Source organism: Otolemur garnettii, unplaced genomic scaffold (assembly GCF_000181295.1).
Source record: "Otolemur garnettii isolate 467f Iridium unplaced genomic scaffold, OtoGar3 scaffold00005, whole genome shotgun sequence".
Classification (NCBI taxonomy): Eukaryota; Metazoa; Chordata; class Mammalia; order Primates; family Galagidae; genus Otolemur; species Otolemur garnettii.
The window spans coordinates 30,045,803-30,069,888 of NW_003852400.1; the positions used below are offsets into that span (position 1 = coordinate 30,045,803).

The following is a 24,086-nucleotide window of genomic DNA, read 5'->3' on the forward strand; positions in this document are numbered from 1 at the left end:
GTCGCAGCTCGCCTCAGGAAGGTTGAAGTGCACTCTTCAATCTTCTCTCTTGTCTCTGCTCCAAACCATCAGCTAATTTGCTAAGGTTCTGTCCTTTCAGCCTCCTTCTGGACGGGAGCTTCTGTAAAAAGCTGGCTGCAGTTCGCCATCTTGGCTCCGCCCCCTGTTTTCATTTTTAAAAGTTGTCAATGTTTCTTAAACTAATCTAGGTAAATTACTGCTTTTTTCCATGAAACACTGAATTTTACACAAATATTTGGTAATAATACAGGAAGTTTCACAAAAATTAACTTTTTTATGGTAAGAGTGCTGGAAAATGTTATTTATTAAATTTTTTTCAAAATCTCTTCTCTTGGCTACCTAATGAGGATGATGAATCTCTCCAGATTTTCTCCTTCCTAATGAACACACTGTCTCCACTAAACTGAGCAGATGCTGCCCTTCCTGACGCAACAGACTGCTTTCAGCCAGGTTTAGCTGGACAGCAGCTGTGTAAGAACCATGAAGATTTCCCAGCTGGCTCCCCCAGGACAATTCTCTAATGCTTCTCTTTCATTGCACAGAGATCAAAATGCAGAGCTCTCTAAAGGATCAGGCCTGGGTGCCCTTCCCTACTCACGTCTTGTAATGCACACTCTCTCTCTCGCTCTCTGAGGCCCAGTATTCCCGTCCTGCCTTCACTCTTGTGAGAAAGTGAAAGGCAACATATTCTTATTGCCTTTAGGGCCTGTCACCCACTTGCTGCTGTTTCTGATTCCCCTCACTCTTTAACCAAAGACTGTTTATTTCCCAGTTCTCTGGCTGCATCAACCAGCCCCCTTTATAAAATTCGGATTAACATGAGGAGGGTACAAATGATTAGGTTACATTGTTTGTGTTTCTAAGGTGAAGTTCAAGTTGTACTTGAGCTCTTGATCGGGGTGTGCTGATGTGCCCATTAGGTGAGAGCTTTCCAGTGTTTCTCCCACCTCTCCCTTTCTTTTTCCCTCCTTCCCACTTGAATAAACTTGTGTCTTTCTCTCCTATGGGTATGTAGTCGTTTTTCTATTGGTCAGTCTTGTCAGAGGGGTTTTTTTGATGACAACTCATAAATGACATCCTCCCCTCACCTCCAGTATTACCTTCTACAGCATGTTTAAAATTTTTTTATTCATATCATTAAGTGCAATTTGTAATTGTATGAAAATTCTGTGCCATGAAGGTAGGGATCACATTTGTTTTGCTCATCACTCTGTAAGGACTTGCCATGCTGGCTGGAAAAAAAGGAATGCTTCCAGCAGTACACATGTGTGAAATAATTAATGGATTATTATATTTGTGGAATATTGCTAGTAACTACTTATACAAATAAATAGATGTCATAAGTTTATATCCATTTTAGTAAACAATTTTATATTATTTCTTTCTTACAGACAGAACTACTGCCTTGCAATGAATGATAAATTTAAAAATTTTATTTTTCATGAATGTAGCATATATTATAAAAACAATGAAATAATAAGGAGGTATATTGAGAACATTATCTTTTAGTCTCTGTTGTCATGTAGACAATGATGTCTTATTTACTTAGCAATTTTGGCCAATGATAATATATTTGCATAAACTTTAGAAGTCATTTGGAAATATTGTCATTGTTTTTTAAGAAAAAAAGAATATGTTACAAACACCCCAAAATATTAAAATTATTATTTGTATTTTCAAAGAAATAATTAACCATGGGAGAAAACGTATGGTTTTTTTGCTGACATTAAGACAAATTATCAAGAGGTAATAATGCTTAAAGCAATGCTTAATTGTTTTAATATAATTGGTTCAAATTTTATAGCTGTGATGAGCAAAATGTTTCTTAGGATTTGACATTTATTTTATATGTATTTGGTTATTAAAACCCAAGACAATGTTTCATTTTCATGACTATAACACCCAACTAAACTTTATTACTTGTTTTGCTATGTCTGTGTCTACAGCAGTATCTCCCCACATTCTCAGCCTGCTGTATATGGTTGAGATAATACATCGGGTGTTGTTTTCCTCCCATTGCTTGTCACACATGAGGACAGTCACCCTTCTCCCAAAACTATAAGGTAAATCCCTCATTTATCAACTTCACTGTTCTCTTAACAGTCCAAGCAAAAATTGTCATTATGTTTGACATCTGTTTTAAGCTTCCCGCATCAGAGGAATCTGGCCGATTGTTCTATCAAACACTGCTATCAAATGCGCATTTGTTGAATCCCGGTTTGTTTAGGACGCTGGGTCATGAGTCCCCTACATAAAGGGCATATTGTTTCTAAAGAGTTCATAGTCGTGGTTGAATACAAAGAAAAAGAGAACAAAAAATTTCATTAGACTCAATTATCTATGGTGAGCTCCATGAAGGTGTGTTACAGCAACTCCCACAAGGCTCCTCATTCCACAGCATCCTTAGTCAACACCACAGCCGGTGTCATGCCCAAGAGGCTGACGTGCACCCAGTGTCTGCATATGTCATGTTCCCTCTTAGAGAACAGTTCAAAACAGAACTCTGGAATCCCCCCTCTCTCCGTGGTGATACGTTTGTACCCTAGTCTTTCCCATCTTAGTTGCTCAAGCAAACTCCTAGCTAATGTCCTCTTTGCTTCTTTCCATCTTTCCCATATCCGATTCTTGAGCTCTGTCTCTAAAAAACACACCAACTTAATATCCATTTTTCTTGCCACCAGCCCAAGTCTTTTCCATCCACATCCTCTTTTAGCCATCATTATCTCCCTATAGAATTCATGCAACATCTTCTGAAGTCTCACTGCAAGAATAACAAATGACCTTTTAAATACAATTCTCAGGTCTATCATTGGCCTGTTTAAAAGTCTCATAAGACTGTACCCTATAGTTATGAGTAAATCTAAGTTCTGACCACAAACTTTCGACCCTCTCTACACGTTGCCCGCTTCTTTCTTCCATGACCTTATCACAGAGTAGTGACCTAAAACTCATCCCCCTACTCTGTTCCTGCCACATTATTTCTCCTGCACTCCCTTGAGCTGCCATCTTCATCTACGTCTAAGGGCAAGGCATTTGCTGGTCTTTCTTTTTCCTCATATCATGTCATGGCTGCCTCATTCTCCTCACTCAACTCAACGTCATCACCTATTCAGAGAGAATTTCCCCAAGTACCCTTTGTAAGACAGTACCCCAGTGCCAACACATTCCTATCACAGTAATTTAATTTATAACACATGAATTTCTAAAATAATCTTATTTTAGTTTATTTCTTACAATAAATATTTTAGTTTAAAATAATTTTAGATTCATAATAAAGTTGCAAAAATAATTGAGAACTTGCCCTTATACAACCCCTGTCCATCTTCTACAAATGTGAACATACTATAAAACCATGACATATTTCTCAAAACTAAGAAATTGACCTTAGGATTGTACTCTCAGATCAACTGAAGACTCTATTCAGATTCTGCCAGTTTTCTTCTGCCGTCCTTCTCCATTCCAGTAGCCAAGTCACAACACCACATTGCATTATTCATCATGTTTTTCTTCAATCTGTGACAGGTTTTTTACTCTTTCCTGGTTTTTCATAATTTCGAAACTTTTGAAGAGTATTATTCCAGTATTTTGTAGACTGTTCTTTAATTTAGGCTTATATAAACTGTCTCCTGGTTAGACTGGAGTTATGGCATTTGGGTAATAATGTCACAAAAGAATAATGTCCTTCTTATTGTATGTTATCTAGAGATACATCATGTCAACATGCATTATCACTAGTAATGTTAGCTTTGATCACTTCCTTAATGCAATGTCTACCTGATTTGTCCAAAGTAAAATCACTATGACTTTTTCCCTTTCCATTCACTATCATTTTCAAGCATATCATTAAGTGCAGTCCATAATTAAAACAATGGGACTTATGCTTCATTTTCTTGGGTTAGTAAGTACTACTTTAATACTTTACATTTTATTTTGTATTTTTTATAGATAATAAATATTGTCTATAATTCTTCAGGGAAGCATTGTCTCTTTGCCTCTATTTTCTTTTCTTTCTTTCTCTTTCTTTTTTTCTTCTTTCCTTCCTTCCTTTCTTTCTTTCTATCTATCTTTCTTTCCTTTTTTGAGACAGAGTCTCACTAGAGAGCTGTGACATCACAGCTCACAGCAACCTCAAACTCTTGGGCTTAACCAATTCTCTTGCCTCAGCCTCCCAAGTAGCTGGGACTATAGGCACCCACCTCAACTCCTGGCTATTTTTTTTGTTGCTGTTGTTGCAGCTGTCATTGCTATTTAGCTGGCCCAGGCCAGGTTTAAACCCGCCAGCCTCAGTGTATGTGGCTGGTGCCCTAGCTACTGAGCTACAGTCATTGCCTTATTTATTTATTTTTATTTTCATAATATGTATTTCTTTATTTTTTAATTAAATCATAACTTTGTACACTGATGCATTAATGGGGTTCAGTGTTCTGCTTTGATATACAATGTGAAATGCTTACATCAAACTAAGTAACACATCCATCACAATTGTACTCATTTCTTAATAGTTTTGAAATGTACCATTGCATCATGCACATTAGGTGAGGCCTTCCCCAAACCCTCCCTCCTCCCTTATCCCCCCCTTCCCTCCTCTCTCTCTCCTCTTCTCTTCTACTTTCTGGACTATAGTTATGTTTTGCCATTCATATGAAAGTATAGGTGATTATATATTGATTTCATAGTAGTACTGAGTACATTGGATACTTTTTTTCCCCACTCTTGAGATACTTTACTAAGAAGAGTATGTTCCAGCTCCATCCAGGTAAACATAAAAGATGTGAAGTCTACATTCTTTTATGGCTGCATAGTATTCCATTGTGTACATATACCACAATTTGTTAATCCATTCATGGGTGGATGGGCACTTGGGCTGTTTCCATGTCTTGGCTATTATGAATTGGGCTGCAACAAACATTCTGGTGCAAATGTCTTTGTTGTAAAATAATTTTTGATCATCTGGGCAAATGCCTAGTAGAGGAATTACAAGATTAAATGATAGGTCTACTTTTAGTTCTCCAAACTTTTTTCCTAAAAAGTCATATTAGCTTGCATTCCTACTAGCAGTGTAGAAGTCTTCCCTTCTCTCTGCATCTATGCCAGCATCTGTAGTTTTAGGATTTTTGTGATGTGGGCTAATCTTATTGGAGTTAGATGATATCTCAAAGTGGTTTTGATTTGCATCTCTCTAATCATTAAGGATGATGAGCATTTTTTCATGTGTTTGTAGGCCATGCACCTGCCTTCATCAAAGACGTTGCCCTATTTATTTAATTTTCTAATAATGAACTTATACACTAGTGATTAATGGATGTTTATTTTATTCTTTGAGTTATATCCACTTTAGTTGCATATGGTCCAAGACATCCCAGTCAAATGTAAGTTTCACAGGGGCAGAGAATCTCATTTGCCTTGCTCATCACTGTAATCCCAAGGCCTAAAATAATTCTGGACACATTTACATATTCAATAAGTGTTGGTTAATAAAAGATTAAATAATATGAATACATATTTTCATGATAATTTTTACTCATCATTCTTCATCACTTAATTAAAGGATGAAAGGGTTTGAAAAGCAAAAGAATTTTTAATACATACATTATGTTCGGTGAGGCTTTTAAGGTCTTGGTATAGAATTCTAAACAAATCTGACCAATTTAAGCCAGAAATTTAGCTTCAATCTAGCAATAAAGGTAGACCACATCTCTTACTGAGATTTGCATTAGCTTAATACAACATATGTAGACGACGGTACAAACACAGGAACACACAGTTCCGTAATTAGCAGTTCACGTGCATTATTGTCGTTTTCTTACCTTCTGCACAATAACCCATGCATCCTTGAGTGGGCTGTAGTAAGTACACAAAAAATTTCCCGCAATTTCTCACAGACACCGGAATTTGAAAGAGACAGCAGTCCTTTGTAGTGCTGAGCAAAAACTGCCATGTGGCACAAGCTGTCAGATGCTTGATCTCCCCAGGAGGCGGCAGAGTTTCTGAATCCCTCAGAGATAGCCAGATGGGGGCCTGAGTTCCACAGCGGTTCATCTTTTGCATCAGAAAAAACAAAGTTTGAATATCCAATGTATTTTCATACATGGTAGATATACATGTATCAATGTGGCATTTCCTTCTAAGCAGCATTTAAAACATTAAATTATCAATCATTTACAAAATCAATTCTGAACTTGCACTATACCAGAAAATGTAGTTGTAAGGAATGCCACCTTTAAGGGCAGACTCCTCATTATTAACACGTTATAGTCGATGTAAATACCTTTTTCCACTTGTTACAATGGTATTGTAGACAAGAAAAATTCAATCTTACATAATTTACTGAAACAGATGACACTTTCTAAGACAAGTCAATCTGATGTCAACATAGAATATAAAGACAAACTAATCTTGAAATTGTTAGAAAGAGTAAGTATGTGAAGTTAATTCATAGTTTAGGAGGCAACAAAAATCAGGGTGAAGGAAGGGATTGTTAAAATCTGGCAATGAAACAACTGTTTAGCAATTTGGAAGAATAAAGCCTACTTGAAGCCAATTGCCAAAGTCATTTCCAAAGAAAAAATAGGATTAACTAACCTAGGAAAAATAAAGAGAAACTATCTATAATTTGGGGAGAACCAGCCACTTATTAAATAAATGCATGACATTGGTCAAGGCACCCAAAATGCTTTTCTTTTGTATTAGGTAGATAGTAGTACCCACATCAAAGTCTTATGGTATGGTACAAATAAAATAATGTATATAATGCAACTTCCACATAGCAATGATTCTATAGCTGTTACCCATTTATAATTCCTAATATTGTTATTGTCATGCTTAAAAGCAAAGGAAAAAATCATAGAGGAAAGACTGATAAATAGAATTAAATAATAATTTTAAAAATATAAAATAAGAGTTGAGTAAGAAGAAAATTATTTGTCACTAATGTATTTAGTATGTTATTTATTGTTATACTGTTGTACTTCTTATTTTAACCACACAACACTGTCCATTTAAAAACTCTAAGACAGGCTGGTGTGGTGGTTCATGCCTGTAATCCTTGCACTCTGGAAGGCCAAGGCGAGTGGATTGCTTGAGCTCATAAGTTCAAGATCAGCCTGAGGAAGAGTGAGACCCCCGTCTCTAAAATTAGCGGGGCATTGTTGGCAGGAGCCTATAATTCCAGCTACTTGGGAGGCTGAAACAAGAGAATCGCTTAAGCCCAAGAGTTTGAGGTTGCTGTGAGCTATAATGCAACAGCACCCTACGGGGGTGACAAAGTGAGACTCTGCCTCAAAACAAAATAAAGACCCCATCTTGGTGCATGTAGCTCAAGCGGCTAGAGTGCCAGCCACATAAACCAGAGCTGACAGGTTCAAATCCAGTGTGGGCCTGCCAAACAACAAGGACAACTACAACCAAAAAGATGGCTGGGGGTTGTGACGGGCACCTGTGGTCCCAGCTGCTTGGAAGGCTGAGGCAAGAGAATCGCTTCAGCCCAGGAGTTGGAGGTCGCTGTGAGCCCTGATGCCATGGCACTCTACCCAGGGCAACAGCTTGAGGCTCTGTCTCAGAAAACAAACAAACAAAAAACTCTCAGACCACAAGTAGACAAGATATACCAACATATAATTCATAAAAAAATAAGAATACAGATGCCTAATGAATACATAAAAATATTCAATTTTGAATTGGTAGTTTTATCCACTGACATTGGAATTAACAATCATCATTATGGGCTCAGTGCCCATAGCTCAGTGAGTAGGGCACCTGCCACATACACTGAAGCTGGTGGATTTGAGCCCAGCCCGGACCTGCTAAACAACAATGATGACTGCAACAATAAAAAAAAAGAAGAAGAAGAAATAGCCAGGCATTGTGGCAGGCACCTGTAGTTCCAGCTACTCGGGAGGCTGAAGCAGGAGAATTACTTAAGCCCAAGGGTTTGAGGTTGCTGTGAGCTGCAATACCACAGTCTCTACTGAGGGCAACTTAGTGAGACTCTGTCTCAAGAAAAACAAAAAACAAAAAACCAATTATCATTGTGTTTTAAATAATTATATGTATCAGAAACCTCAAGAAGACATTAATCTTCTCTAACTTTAAAAAATCAATCTTCCTAAATAAACCAAAATTAAAATGATAATTATACGTACACTTGCTAACTAAAATTATTTACAGCAAAATACTAAATATGCACAGATATGGCAATGTTCTAAATAAATATATCATATGAGGGAATGTTCTTTTCAAAAATTATATGAAAGAATTTATAATAACATAGGAAAATGCTAATGCTATAACTGTAACTGAAAAAAAAGCATGTTATACAATTGAACATATAGGATGTTCAAACATTTATTTTGTTACAAAACAATATAAATAAGACAAAATAATAGCAAGTGCTAATGGTAATTATGATTCTGTTGATGGATAATGAATAAATGCTGTTCCATATCTGTTCTTCATTTTCTAAGTTTCCTGTAAAGCACATGTATCACTTTAAACATCACAAATAGAAATGTATGTAAACAGCTATGCATTATCACACAGAGAAAAAAAACTCCATTGTCTTCCCAGTTGAATGCTTTAAAGTCTTGGTTCAAGAAGGGAGCAAGAGGTGAGGGCCCGGGACACTTCCTTCCCCATGAAGCTGAGCTCCAGGAAAACAATTTCTCCTTTGCATTTGTTTGAGATTCTAGAGTCAATTATATATAACTAATTTAGTCAAAGGAAAGGAACATAAGGATGTATGAATTTCCTCCATTTTTCTCAAACTCCACTTTTTTTTTTTTTTGAGACAGAGCCTCAAGTTGTCCCCCTGGGTAGAGTGCCGTGGCATTACAGCTCACAGCAACCTCCAACTCCTGGGCTCAAGCGAGTCTCCTGCCTCCACCTCCCAAGTAGCTGGGACCACAGGCGCCTGCCACAACGCCCGGCTATTTTTTGGTTGCAGCCGTCATTGTTGTTTGGCGGGTCCGGGCTGGGGATTCGAACCCGCCACCTTAGGTGTACGTGGCTGGCGCCTTAGCCGGTTGAGCTATAGGCGCCAAGCCTCAAACTCCACTTTTAAATTCTGACTATTTTTAGTTTCTTACAAATGAAATGTTACAAAAGGGACAAATAAGCAAATACTAGAGAAAAATAAGATTTAACCACCGAGCCATAAATTAAAATTAAACATAAAATTTGAACATTCTTCCTGAAGCCTTTGACATTATTTCTTAAGAGGAAAATAATACCTGCTTATTTCCTTATAATGATAAGGAAACCAAGACATAATCCTATATGATAAGGTCTCATTCCAGGGGTCAATAGTATCTGTCTATCCCCTAGGTTTACACAAAATCATTCTTAAGAACAAAATCACACCCAATACAGTATATGGTTATCTAGAGTAAAAGTGTGAGCAATGCTGAATACCTTTAGTAATTTGGCCAGCATGCCATGGAAACATTTCTCAAGTGACATGTTCCCGTATCAGCTTTTTGTGACAATAGAACACCATTTGTGTCAGAACTCACTTGGGAAACTAGTCAGCAGAGACACAGGGTGAAGGCTTCATTCTATGGAAGATACTAGCATCACTGAGAAAGCTAGTGGGTTTATACAGGTGATTATGTCCCCCAGGGGGATGTATCAGTTATAAAATAAATGTTAGGCTAAAACCCTTCCTTACCATTTTTTTCCCATAACATAACATGCTAAGTTAATGGACTTAGTTGTCTCATTCTTTAAATCATGTGCATAAAAACATGGTATCAAAAACAGGAGCTGAGTTGAAAGGCTAACTGGTCAAAAGTATTATAAGCAGAGATAATGTCTATTTTATGGCAGTATCATCAGAAAAATGGGGACTGTGCATTAATTGGGGGAACCTGCCCTGAAAAATCATGCTAAGGATAGTAAAATTATCAACAGAAATTCAAGGAATAGCTAGATAATGAATGCAAGCTAGCTTAGGAATACCAAAACAAAACAAAAGAAGAAAAATCCATGCCTATCATTTTATTCATTTGAGCTTATTCTTTGAGTTATTTTTAAAGACAATGTATGTCTGTCTATCAAAACTTCCTGAGTGAAAGAAGCCACAAGGGCAAGTTTATTAAACAAGACATTGCCATGAGAAGATCATATCTTGTGGTCAAGAAAGCAAACTGTGAAAAGACAAGTGGCAGAAAAATTGATCTGGTGTGATTTCATGTGTAAAAGTTAAAAAATAGATAAAATTAAATACAGTGTGTTTAGATGACACATGATGTGTACCTACAACCATCAAGGAAAACAAGGTATGGTGGCTGCACAAATTGTGGGTCTGAGGAGGAAATTTTGGTGGGATGAGCCACCAGCTTGTCTCTCCAGGTCTCCAGCCTGGGACAAATTGTGGGTTTGAGGAAGTTTTGATGGGATGAGCCACATGCCTCCATCTCCAGATCCCCAGCACATAAGCCCTGGAGAATGACTACCTGCGTTCAAAACTTAGCTTTTCGACCAGCTAGTTGGTTGACTCTACGAGAATTATGCATGTTTTTTGACTGTTTGATGAAAATGATGACAGATTTTATCCTAGACTTGTAAAAACTATATACAATATTGTAGGAAAAGTCACTTGGGGACTGCAGGGAGCATAACTCTTACCATTATTATTAGACTAGGTAGTGTGGGAATAATTCTTTGGATTAGCTCATTCTGATACAAAATTATAACAATATTTCAGCATAAGAATAAATGTGGTTATAGAAAGATTCAATACTTGTATTTAAAAATATAAGGACAAGGACATGTAGTTCTTAGGAAGTTGAAATACCTCAACACATTTAGTTGGCATTTCAGCAGGTCTATCCAAGATGAGAAATCGATACCATCCAGGGGAGAGGGAGTGGTCGCATATCAGCTCTTGAACAGCTGACTGCTGGAGGTGCAGTGAGTCAACATGGACACTTCTATATGGACTCCGAAGAAACCTGTGTCCTCCAGGAAAGCACTCCTTAGCTAGGAAGGAAAGAGGTGTTTTTATACAAAGTGCTTTGTTCATTGACATAGTTCACTACTCAATAGAAACTGGCTGCAAAAAAAGGAAAATAAAGCAAATATTTGACACATAAGGACCATCTGAAATGTTAGAGTCTCTTAGTAAATCGAAGATGACTTAATTTGCACTTATACACATAAGAAACAAATCAACAAAATCATTTGAGTGTGTTTTTGAGGTACATAGTACATAAGATGAGCAACTTTTTTCATTTAATTTTTTTAAATTTAGTTTCTTGTGTTAGGATTTGTGTTTTCTGACCGCCTCAAGTCATAGGCCCTACAAGGATTCCCCTTAGGCCTGGGCCTCCGGATTTGAATGCCATGATTGACCTTCCATGACTAAGATTCCTATCAAGTAGCCACAACAATGTACCTCTGCCAGATCCTGGAATGCAAGGAACTGAACTAATCTTTGAATGTCCATCTTCTTTTCATAAGGTCCCCTCATTCTGCAGCTTTGCGTATTCTTGGTGCAGGAAAGAAGGAAACATTTTATAACTTTCCTTCCTTGTTTGCTTCCTTCCTCCCTCCCTCCCTTGATCTCTCCTGCTCTTCCTCCCTTCCTTTAGCAAAGATAGGGAAAAGATGGGGTGGAGGCAAGCAGGTCTGAAGACTGGAACAGGAAGACTGGAACTGGACAGATGACTGGAAAAGGAAGAGTTTACCATCCTGTCTTTTCTTTCCTTTTTCTTTTTCATTTTTTGTTCTCTTCCTTTTTATTTTTTATTGGTGTGGGGGGGCTTTTCTTATGCACAGTCATTGGCCTGTGAGATACTTTTTCTGTCAAATCCACACATGCAGAACACAAAGTTCCTCTTTTTAGCATTAAAGAAAGAGAGATTAGGCAGTAAAAACAGAAATATCCTAGAAATTCGACTCGTACTTGGGATTGAGGTACCTCTATTCTCAAGTTACTCAAATAATGAGCATTACCAGGAACTGTCCTTATTTGAGTACTAAGAAATCTGGTTGACACACTAGGTAGAAAATCTCCAAATACTATATATTATATGTACGGAAGGAAAACACTGTAATAAAAGCACTATCTATAAAATAGAAATATGAAAGAAACAATTCAATTATTACTAAAGTACTTCACTGTGAAAAACCTTACCTAACTTATCTTTAAAAACTCTCAAAGATACACTACATAGTTTTAAATTACAGAAGTATTTTTTAAGCAAAAACAATTCCTCAAATTAATAAAGATACAGTAAATTAGAGATACTAATTTACAAGTGAAGCTCACAAGTATAGTTTGTAAAATTTTTCATTAGAATTATGTTGCTTGTGGTTGTAGAAATTAAACTTTATAAAAGGTATGGTATTTTTATAATGAGATCTTTTCAAATAACTTTTTTTTTAGTAAAAGATTTTAGGAGTGATCACAAAACACTTCTCTTCTTTTTAATCTCTAGATCTGACATAGTTGTAAATTCCCCAAGAAGAATTTCACCCAAAAGTCTCCAATGACTTTGGTAATCACAATCTTTTAATACCAAATAAATATTTCATAAAATGTGTGCAGACAGAAGTCAGATGATGTGTTACAATTACATATATAAATAAGTATGTCACATACAGTTAGAAACTAAGAAAAGTGTTTTTAAAGAGATGACTAATGTGATTTGCATAAATCATAAAATGTCTTCTCTGATCTATTCTCTGCAATAGAATTTTGTTTTGGGGAAAAAAAATCAGTAACTCTGCCTTTATTTTGTGTAATGTTTCTCCTTCCTAAGTGCCTCTGTAGTTCTCACATTTCCCCTGATTTTCCTACTTTAAACAATTGTTTTCTAATCCAAAGCTGAAACCGTAGTGTGTTCAAATTCACTCTGTGACATCAACAGCACTAGACAACTGTGTAATATTTAAACAGAAATTTAGTTTTATTTGTATTTAATATTTATTTCATAGGATAATTCTTAATTCATACACATACTTTGTTATTTCATAATTTATTCCTAAAAAATCTACTTATCTCTTTTAGAATGTTCATGGTCTGTGCAGAAAATTCAAAAAATTTATAAGCAATAAATAAGCTACACTATAAAACTTTCATTCCAACCTTAGCTCTAGAATGTTATGATATAGTTAACCATGTGAGAATTATAATGGTCTGGGCTCCCACTTGGGAAACTGGGGGCTCAGTGCCTCTAACATTCAAAGGAAGGCTCCACAAGCCTATCTGACTCATCAGTCAAGTTCCTGGATGACATGCAGGGCTTTCGAGCACACTGACAACATAACTTTTCCCCTCAAAACAAAAGTACATATAAAGTATACACTAACATTTACATTTCTCTTTATTCTGTCTTTTTCCTGACATGATTTAAGGAAGCTAGATAATAGAATTTGCAACACATGGATTTCAAATGCCTTAGGAGAATATGTCAAGTTTCAAATAATAGATATATAGTGAAGAATATGCACGTGGTCTCTTGGTTTTGTTTATAGATATAACATAACCTATATAAGATTGTTCCTGCTGAGATACAATAGTGAAGACTCAAATTCTTTAAAATTCTGGATTGATGAGCAAACAGTACATTAAGAAACTAAATAAATCATTTTATGTTTAAGAGTTGAGCATGCATAACACCTGATGACAGGCAATTCATAATAACTGAGTTTGTAATTGTCAAACCTTCTTATATTGAACTGTGGGAATTACAAAATGATAAAATCTTATAACTCCCCCAAAGCTGAAAACAAACCACTTTTCAGCTCCAACTTCAATGAGAAATTAAAAGTTAGTAATTTAGTTTCTGACACAACAAAATTTTGGGTTCTCCATCAAAACAAAAGTTTCAAAAGTAGGAGCAAAACAGAAAGTAATCGGCTTACTAAATCAGGTCACTTTGTCCTCCTCTAAGTATTAAGGGACAAACTGGGTACCTCTTGAAGAGAATACAGTTAGATCGAAAGTTAAAGAATGGAAAATACGTATTATATCATGCACATGGCAACCAAATGAACGTTGGAGTGGCTATATTGTCAGGCAAAAAAAGATCTCAAAACAAAAAAATCTTACTAGAGATAAGGAGGAACATTTTATAATGAAAAAAGTGTCAATCTATAAGGAAAATTAATAATTATAAGCATTAATAAACCCAATAACAGAATGCCAAAATATACTGTAAAGCAATATCTGAGAGAAACTAAGTGGCAAACCATATATTTTAATAGTAATGGTTGGGAATTTCAATACCTTTATTACAAATGAATAAAAAATATAGGCAGAATATCAACAAGAAAATTAAGACTAGAACAAGCACTATAAATCATCTTGACCTAGAAGACATGAATAGAACACTATTCTTAACAACTGCAAAATATAAATTCTCTCCAAGTACACACAGAACATTCTTTAGGATAGACCATAAGCTAGAGACCATTAAACAAGCCTCAATACATTTAAAAAGAAAATCAGACATGGTGGCACATACCTGTAGTCCCATTTACCCCAGAAGCTGAGGTGTCAAGATCACTTGAGCCCTGGAGTTCAAATCCAACATGAGCAATATCAGGAGATGCCGCCTCTAAAAGTAAAATTAAAAAAAAATTTTAAAGATGCAATTCATGCAAAGTATGTTCTCTGATGACAATGGGATAAACTTAGAAATCAATAACAGAATGAAATATTTGAAACATAATTAAACAACCTACATAATCACTTAGTGAAAGAAGAAATGAAAGGAAAATTAGAAAATACATGTATAAAAATTAAAAATGAAGATACATATCAACATACCAAAATTATAGGGTGCTGCTAAAGTAGTATTTAAAAGGAAATGCTTATATTAAAAATGAAAAAACAAATCTCAACATAACAAGGTAACTTTGTACCTTAAGACACTGGAAAAAGAAGAGCATACTACATCTAAAGGAAGTAAAAGAAAGAAAATTTTAAAGATTGGAAAGGAAATTAATGAAAGTGAGAATAGGAAATCAATAGAGAAAAATCAATGACACCAAAAGCTGGTTCTTTGAAAGGGTCAGCAAAATTGACAGATATCTAAATCAATTTACTAAAAAATGAAGAGGAGACTCAAATTACTAGAATCAGAAATGAAACAGGGGACACTGCTGCAGACCCTATAAAGGAATATTATAACTGTTGCATGGTAATAATTAGATAACTTAGATAAGATTCACAAATTCTTAAAAAGACACACACTTCAAAACTGACTCAGAAAAAAAAAATCCAAATAGATTTACAAAATGTGAGAAGATCAAATCAGTCATCAAAAGATCACCCACAAAGAAAAGGCCAGGCCCAGTGGGTATCAACGATAAATTACAAAGAACATTTTAAAAATTAATGCCAATTCTTCTCAAACACTTCCAAAAATATGAGAAGAAAGAACACTTGGCAGCTTTTTCTATTACAGCCCATTATTGTGGTTACTCTGACACTAAACCTAGAAAAATACATTATAAGAAAAGAAGACTATAAACTAACATATCTTTTGAATATAGATACAAAAATATGCTAGCAAAGCAAATCCAGAAACACAGAAAAAGAATTATAAATTATGTACAAGTGGGATTTATCCCAGGAAAACAAGGTTGCTTCAATAGCCATAAATGAATTATTATACTATGCCATATCTGCAGAACACATATCAAAATACACATATTCATCTCAATAGACAGAAAAGACATTTGAAAAAATTCAACAAATTTTCGTGATATATGAAATACTAAAAAACTAGGAATAGAAGAAAAGTTCTTCACCTTAATAAAGGGCATGTACAAGTCCATAGCTTACACCTTACTTGAAGAAGAAAGGCTGTGTACTTTCCCATAAGGTTAGGAACAAGACAAGGGTGTCTACTCTCACACTCCAAGTTAGCATTATACTTTAGATTCTAGCCATGGAAATTAGGCAAGATAAATAAATAAAAGATACTGGGGTTGGAAAGGAAGAAGTAAAACTACCTCAATTCACAGATGACCTGTTCTTAAATATAAAACATTCTAAGGAATCCACAAAAAACTACAGTACAATCATCCTTTGAGGTCCATGGGGGATTGGTTCCAGACCTCAAAACCCACACACCCCCATATAGAAAATTGGCTCTCTTGATATTTGAGCTTTCCATCCCACAAATATTGTACATTTGATCTATGTTTGCTTGCAAATATGGACAACTTTCTGATATGGAGGCCCAATTGTATTTACTGAAAAAAAAAATGCAAGTATTAATGGATCCATGCTTTCAGACCCCCATGTCCAATGGTCAGTTGTATTAGAACTAATAAATGAGTTCACTAACATTCTTACACATTGCAGCAAGTAGGCTGAAAATGATTTTTTAAATTCCATTTACAATTACTTCAAATGAACAAAATATTTAGGAATAAATTTAACAAAAGAAGTATAAAACATTCAACATCACCAAACATTGCTAAAAGAAATTAAAGATCTAGGTAAATGGAAATATATTCATGTTCAAAGGTAGGAAGACTTAATATTGTTAAGATGACAATATTCTCCAAATTAATCTTCACATTCATGACAATCCCTCTCAAAATATCAGTTGATTCATTTGTAAAACCTGACAAACTAATTCTAAAATTCATAGAGAATTTCAAGGGACTCAGAATAGCTAAAACAATATTGAAAAAGAACAAAGTAGAACTCATATTTTCCTGTTTCAAAATTTACTACAAAGCAACAGTGGTCAAGAAAATGTAGTTGGCTCAATGCCTATAGCTCAGCCGCTAGGGTGCCAGCCATATACACCAGAGTTGCCAGGTTTGAATCCAGCCTGGGCCCGCCAAACAACAATGACAACTGCAACCAAAAATAGCCAGGCATTGTGGGGGGCACCTGTAGTCCCAGCTACTCAGGAGGCCGAGGCAAAAGAATCACTTAAGCCCAAGAGTTAGAGGTTGCTGTGAGCTGATGACACAGCACTCTACCCACGAGAACATAGAATAAATTGTACATGTATAAACTGTACAATACGATTTATATAATTTAGCCATAATAGGCAAATCCAAAGAGACAGCACTCTACCCAGGAGAACATAGTGAGACTCTGTCTCAAAAAATAGACATAAAATTATACATGTACACATGTATAACATAGTGAGACTCGGTCTCAAAAAAAAAAAAAAGAAGAAAAAAAAGAAAATGCAGTACTGGCATAAGGACAGACATATAAGTCAATGAATAGAATCAAGAGTCCAGAAATAAACCCATGTATCTATGGTCAATTGATTTTTCTGACAAAGGTTCCAAAACTGTTTCTTGGGCAAAGGGCAGTCTTTCCACCAAATGTGTTGGAAAATATGGATATCCACGTGCCAAAGAATGAAGTAAGACCCTTACCTTATACTATACACAAAAATTAGTTCAAAATCAATCAAAGACCAAAATATAAGAAATAGAACTCATAGGAAAAAATATTGGGCTAAATCTACATGACTTTAGATTTAGCAATGGATTCCAAGATAAGACAACAAAAGCATAAGCAACAAAAGAATAGAAAAATTGGACTCATCAAAATTAAAAAGTTCTGTGCTTCAAAAGATACTAGGAAGTGAAAAGACAGCCCACAGAGTGGGAGGAAATAATTGAAAATGACATAGCCAGTAAGAAAATTCTATCTTAACTACACAAATAATTCATACAACTCAGCAAGAAAAAGGTCACAGGACAATTTAAAATGGCAAAGGACCCAAGTAGATATTTCTCCAAAGACATATATAAATGTCCAATAAGCACAACAAAAATATGCTTTTGAGAACATTAGACACTAGGAAAATAAAAATCAAACTACAATGAGATGTGACTTCACAACTACTAGGATAGTGAGAATCAAAATATCAGATGCATTTTGTTAAATACCAGTGTTGATAGGAACGTGAGAATTTGGAAACTTCATGCATTGCTGCAGGAATACAGAACAGCATAGTCACTGTGGAAAACATCCAGCTACTCCTCAAATAGCCATAGCTACCTTATGCAATCATTCCACTCCTAGGTATATATCTAACAGAAATGAAAAGATATATCCAAGTGAAAACTTGTACCTGGGCGTTTATAGCTCTTTATAATAGCCAAAAGGTATGAACAACACAAATATTCATTAACTGACGAATGTACATACCAAATGTGGTATATCCTTACCATGGAATATTATTCCACTCTAAAAAGAAATGAAGTACTGATACAGGCTACAAGAGAGATGAACGTTGAAAATATTATGCTAGGTGAAAGAAGCCAGACACAAAATTATGGTACAATTCCATGTATATAAATTACCCATAAGAGGCAAATCCAAAGAGACAGTGCAGGTTAGTAACTGCTTATGCCTAGGAAGGCAGGGAGGATGATAGAGGGTGTGGGGGATGACAGCTAAAAGTGCAGCTTTCCTTTCTAAATTGATTAAAAATGTTCTAAAGTGTATGGTAGTGATGATTGCACATACCTGTAAATATACAAACCCCCCCCCAAAGTTGCACATTTTAATTGATTTGTATGGTACATGACCTGTATCTTAATAAAGCTGTTTAGAAGAAAAGTCTCAATAAATATAATTTCCATTCACCTCTTTTAGTTCTACTCTATTAAAAATAAGTAAGTGATCACCTTTAACATGAACTTGAAACCTGATTAATGGATAATATTTGCCTTTAGTGGAAAGATTACAAAGCTATTATCTAGAGTCAAAAAAACGATTAGATGATCCACGGTGAATATGAAAGCATCTTCCCTTACAAATAGTTGTCTTTTTTCCTGTAAATATTTGTTCTGACACTAATAAACAAATATGTAATATGTTATTACAGGTATTTTTTTAAGCCCATCATAAAGAAGAAGGCACAGATAAACAATGCCTTCTCAATGTGTATCATTTCAGGAAATAATTGATAAATTGAGTTTTAATACCCTTTTTAAAAATTTTACATGAGAGACTGCTCATCCTTTCTTTTGGCAGAGCAAACTTACACTAGTAAAATGGATTCAGATCAACAAGATAGCAAAAAGACAAAACTATATTCTGAACCGTTATGAACATTGTACATAATTTTTTTCAAGCTTCAGATAGTTGTACATGAATCCAATTTATTTCTGAAAAACATACGGAAACTTGCAACACGTACAAAAACAAATGTGCTTTCATTTAATATTCCTATCTGCGGGTGGCGTCTGTGGCTCAAAGGAGTAGGGCGCCGGGCCCATATGCCAAAGGTGGTGGGTTCAAACCCACCCCTAGCTGTAAGAACACAGAAACAAGCAGGAAGGGCCAATGAACGTTGTTTTGTTAACTTCATTGCATTTTAAACTAAGTTTTCTTTGACGTGGCTTAGAGCAGTGGGAGAGACTGTTCTCTCCATAGAGACCACTTTCGCAGTAGCAAAGCTAATTCTAACAAATATACACAAATACAATACAACACACAAAACTTAGGGATTTATTATAGGGATAAAATGTTCACAACTAATTATTTCCGGGGCTGCTGGAGGAAGCAGAAATTGTAGGATTTGGAGTTATCTTTTCTGATAATTCAGATCCACCTGCTGGGATACCTGGCAGATGCAGTGAAATAGGACCTTACAGAGCAACTGTATCACTAGAAAACAAATAAGAATAGAACCGAGGGTCCGCCTGCGCACCCAGCTGGAGAGCACCCAGCTGGAGAGCACCCAGCTGCAGAGTGGCAGCTTCAGAGACAGCAGCCGGACAGAGCAGAGGAGGGTGAGAAGCAAACACCAGTTGTGGCTTGAGGACGCACAGGGACACTCCGCGCGTCATCCGGTAAGTCAGTCCCCCTACTGCCCAGGGGGCGCCCCGCGCCGGCGCCCTCCAGCCCTACCTCGCCGACCTTTCCCGGGCGCCAGGAGCATCAGCGCGGTCACCAGCGCCCAGGCTCCGACCGGCATCGCCGCTCCGGGAGGCGGGAAGGAAGGTATCCAAGAGCCTAGCCGCCGGTGCCAGGAGGATGGGGCCACTGCAGCCCCTCAGCCCTTCTGTGAATTTTCTGAGTCTGGTCCTGGAGGCTTCAGCGAAGCTGCATGTCCTCCCCTGGGGCGCAGCCAGGTTTCTCCACAGACGGGGATCAGAGCCTGCGCTCTGCGGCTCTGCGACTCCTCCCTCCCAACTTTGACGGCCACGCCCTTCTACCTGTCCTGGGAGACTGCCCTGAGCGGGGCCTGCCCTCTCTTGTGGCTGCCGCGCGTAGGATGTCGCCCTGCAGTCACACAGCCAGGGCCAGGCCCCCGAGAGGCAGCCTGGCGCGCAGCGTCTTACTGCCTTAACATGTGCTTTACAAAAACTTGGTAATCCTAGAAAATGTTCAGCTGGGCCGTCTGTAAAAGAAGCCTTGCGATGTTCTGCTGTCAGGGCCCCCCTGACAGTAATTGCGACTGGATGTCTAACCGCATAATCTGGATGCCAGTCTGATCTAAGAGTTGAACGTGCCTCTCACAATGTGCTCTTGCTTGTGATCCCAGCACACCCTGAGTTTTCCGGGGGTGACCCAGTGACCCAGGATCCTTCAGCACGTGACTGTCACACGACTCTCAGGGTTGCCCTGGAGATAGTTTCCAATTAGTGGAGTTGTCTTCAGAGATGTGGTTGCCTCTGAAGAGGGAGAGGGTCCTTTTTCCAACTGATTCTAAGCCTTTTCATGTATAGAAATGAAACCTCACTCTCAGTGTTTCTCTGGCCATCTCAGTCCTTGAGTCTGGATCCATCGCCTGGGACTTGACTCTCACAGAGCCTTTACCTGAGGAGGAAGGAGCCACCGGACATCAGCCTGACAGTCTGAGGGTCCTACAGGCAGCAGAGTTTATACAACAGTTCCACCTACAGGTTTGGAGGATCAAAGTTGGGCTAGGCATGGTGCTGAAGACAGGTGGTGCCCCAAAGCATAAAAAAGTTATTTTTTAAATTGTTTATAATTCTTTTTTAATATGAAAGGAAAATTACTATTTTAAAGTTTAAAACCTATCTCCAAAAGCAAAAAAAAAAAAAAAAAAACTCATCTTCGAAAATAATTTCTTTTTATATAGGCAATACCTGTATATAGCCCCATTTATAGGCATAATGGGTACCCAGTTTTCTAGGATAAAAATAAAAAGTACTTTTTTGGTGAGAGGTAGGAAGATAATTTTTATCATAACAATCTAATCGTGGAAAGACAATTTAACATGGGCAGGAGGAAAACCCCAAAGATTTCTTAATGTACAGTATGTCTTTTGTTTCAACATATAAAGTCCTAGTAAAAACTGAGACAAAGAAATAAATATAAACAATCTCAGTTTATTTCTGAAATCACCAGAAATAAATTGATATTTATAATCAGGATCAAATAATAGCAGGCCTTTTGTGAATTTGTCGATCAGTATCTGTACAAATGTAATAAACTTTTATACTTTCTTGGAGTCTTGGAGGACAATATCATTTACCTGACTGTCATAAAACATACAATTTAAAATACTGTGGACCTTATTTTTTTCTTCAGATTTTGATTCATGAATACGAGTTTATTACTTTACAAAAGATCTGCACCAAAACCCACTTACATAACTCACTTATATTTTCTTCCATAGAGGTTAAAATGGAAAAAACTAAAAACAACTTAAGAATTTTTTTCAGGTGTCCCTGGCTTGGATCTGCCAGAACATACTGGCTAATTATTAGTTATAGAACTGAATAAGAAACAAAAGGCCTATGGAAACCTACTTATATTTACTCACACTTTGTTATGAATGATAGAACACAACAATAGCCCAGGATGAAGGAGAGAAATGGAGTGAGGGGGGGGGAGAGGAGAGGTTTGATAGGGGGAGGGTAAAAGGCGGGACCATAGGCAGCTCCCTATGGAGCATATTGCAAGGGAACAAGTCAAATCTGTCAAATGTAGAACATAAATGTCTTAACACAATAATCAAGTAAATGAGGCGAAAGCTATGTTGATTGGTTTGATGTAACTACATCAGATTGTATTAAAAAAAATCAACACATTGTACCCTACATGTGCATAAATGTATTCATGATCTATGTGTATTTGACTTAATAAAAAATAAACAAAAATTTAAAAAAGAAAAAACGGCCAAGAAAATGGCGTTTAACACATATCTTGTGACACTAACCAAAGATTGCTGTAAGATTTCGTTTTTTCTTTTGCATTTTTTGTTTTCAAAAAGAAGAAAAAATAATGGGTGAGTGGCACCTTATTATAGATACTGATGGTACTTGTAAGATGCAGTAAATATCACTGAGAGAAAAACAATAAGAATGTCTGAGGGAAGAAGAAATAAAGTCAAGAGCTAGTGAGCACAGTAGCTTAAATGAAAAGAGCAGCCTATCGGCAGAAAATTTCAAATGATTTTCTGAGAAAAGGAAATAACTCAGCCCTTGTCAGGTTCATTTACTAAATGATGATAGACTTTGAGTGAAAAGAAAATTCAGGGGGAAGAAAGACACAATGATTAAATGCATAAACTCTGGGTTAGGGACACCTGGACCTGCTACTTAATTACTGGGGCTGTATAACCTTGAACACCACACTCCACTCCTTTTCATTTTTCTGTACAACGGAAATGTTGATGATAATATTTACCCACAGTTTAAGAACTAAAAGTATGTGTAATCCTGTGGAGAGGGGCAGAAAAGGGAGCTTAGAGAGAAAGCACTCAGAATAATGTCTGGTCCTGAGTAGCTATTATGAATGAAGATGGTAGTTTACGGTTCCTAAAATAAGAGTGAGACTCTATGTAATTATGTGTTTTATTATATCTTGTTATATAAAGGTGCACTGTTACTGTATCACAGTGTGCTGCACAAGTTAGAGTAATCTTACTAAAAATGACATATTTATGCCAATTCCTCATCCTATGTGTGTTTTACAAAATAAATGAGTTCTGGCTCCCTCTTGCCCAGAAATGTAAAATTTATAAGGTTGCTCTTATAGTTTACTTGGGCTGAACTCAAGCACACTCAGAAGCAGCAGCTAAAATATGCATCACGTAATTTTGTTCAATGTCTTCTTCATAAGGCTGATGAGAAAAAAGAAATCAATTTCTGGTTGGGGCCACTGTGTGTGGAGTTGGCACGTTCTCCCATGTCTGTCTGGGTTTTCCCCCAGTTACTCCAGCTTCCTCCCACATCCCAAAGATGTGCACGTTCAAACTGTCTACATCAGGGTTTTTCAACTTTTTTTTATCTTACGGCACACTTGAAGCTGTAGTTTGAACTTCCATAGCTTACTTAAGTTTTGTGGATTAAACAAAAGAGTTAAAGGTGGCGCCTGTGGCTCAAGGAGTAGGAAGCCAGCCCCACATACCAGAGGTGGCAGGTTCAGACCTGGCCCCAGCCCAAAACTGCAAAATAAATAAAGAAATAAATAAAAAGCAACTCTCTTTGTTTAAAAATAAATAAACAAAAGAGTTTTAAAAAGAAAATACTTACTGTGCTTTGAACTTCTTTCGAAAATAGTTTAACTAATGATCTTTAAAAATTTTTGCAGCACATCTAAGATACTATCAAGGCACATCAGTTGAAAATTTCTAGTCTACATAGCCGCCGTCTGAGCAAGTGTGTCTGTGGGGTGGGGTGGAGGGGGTGAGTGCATTCTCTGACGGGTTGGAGTCCTAACCAGGGTGTGCTCCCACTTCAAGCCCTGAGCTGCTGGGAGAGCCTCTGATCACCCACCATCCTGAACTGGAATAAGTTGGTAAATAATTATCTCACTTATTTGTATTAATCTCTCTTAAATATATGTATAGCTCACATTTATTTCAATGTTTAATATTAGAATTGTTTTGGTCTTTATTTAGAAGCTGATGATGTTTTTGTGTCTAGAAATATGCCATAGAAACCTAATTCTTGTTTATATTAATGAACTTATTGGTTAAAATTGGTTTCATTTTGTCATTTTGCTGGAAGACGGTTTCCAAGAACTGACATTAAGTGAGGACTTACCATATTTGGCTATCACTGTGCTCAAGCAGTGAAAGCTCATTGGCTGAGAAAGAAAAAAGACAGAGGTGGAAGGTCAAAGTGCAGATGAGATGAGAAACAAC

At 36.7% G+C, this 24,086-nt stretch overlaps 1 protein-coding gene across 1 annotated transcript in view; it reads right to left on the bottom strand.

Moving 5' to 3' along the window:
* VWDE (von Willebrand factor D and EGF domains) overlaps nt 1–19,940 on the bottom strand; it is a gene marked incomplete at its 3' end in the record, with an annotated part of 85,195 nt that extends 65,255 nt beyond the window's left edge. The window contains 3 exon segments of the mRNA XM_023519458.1: nt 5,829–6,060; nt 10,814–10,998; nt 19,883–19,940. Of these exon segments, the coding sequence (XP_023375226.1) occupies nt 5,829–6,060; nt 10,814–10,998; nt 19,883–19,940 (475 nt within the window).
* Between the last annotated feature and the right edge of the window lie 4,146 nt (nt 19,941–24,086).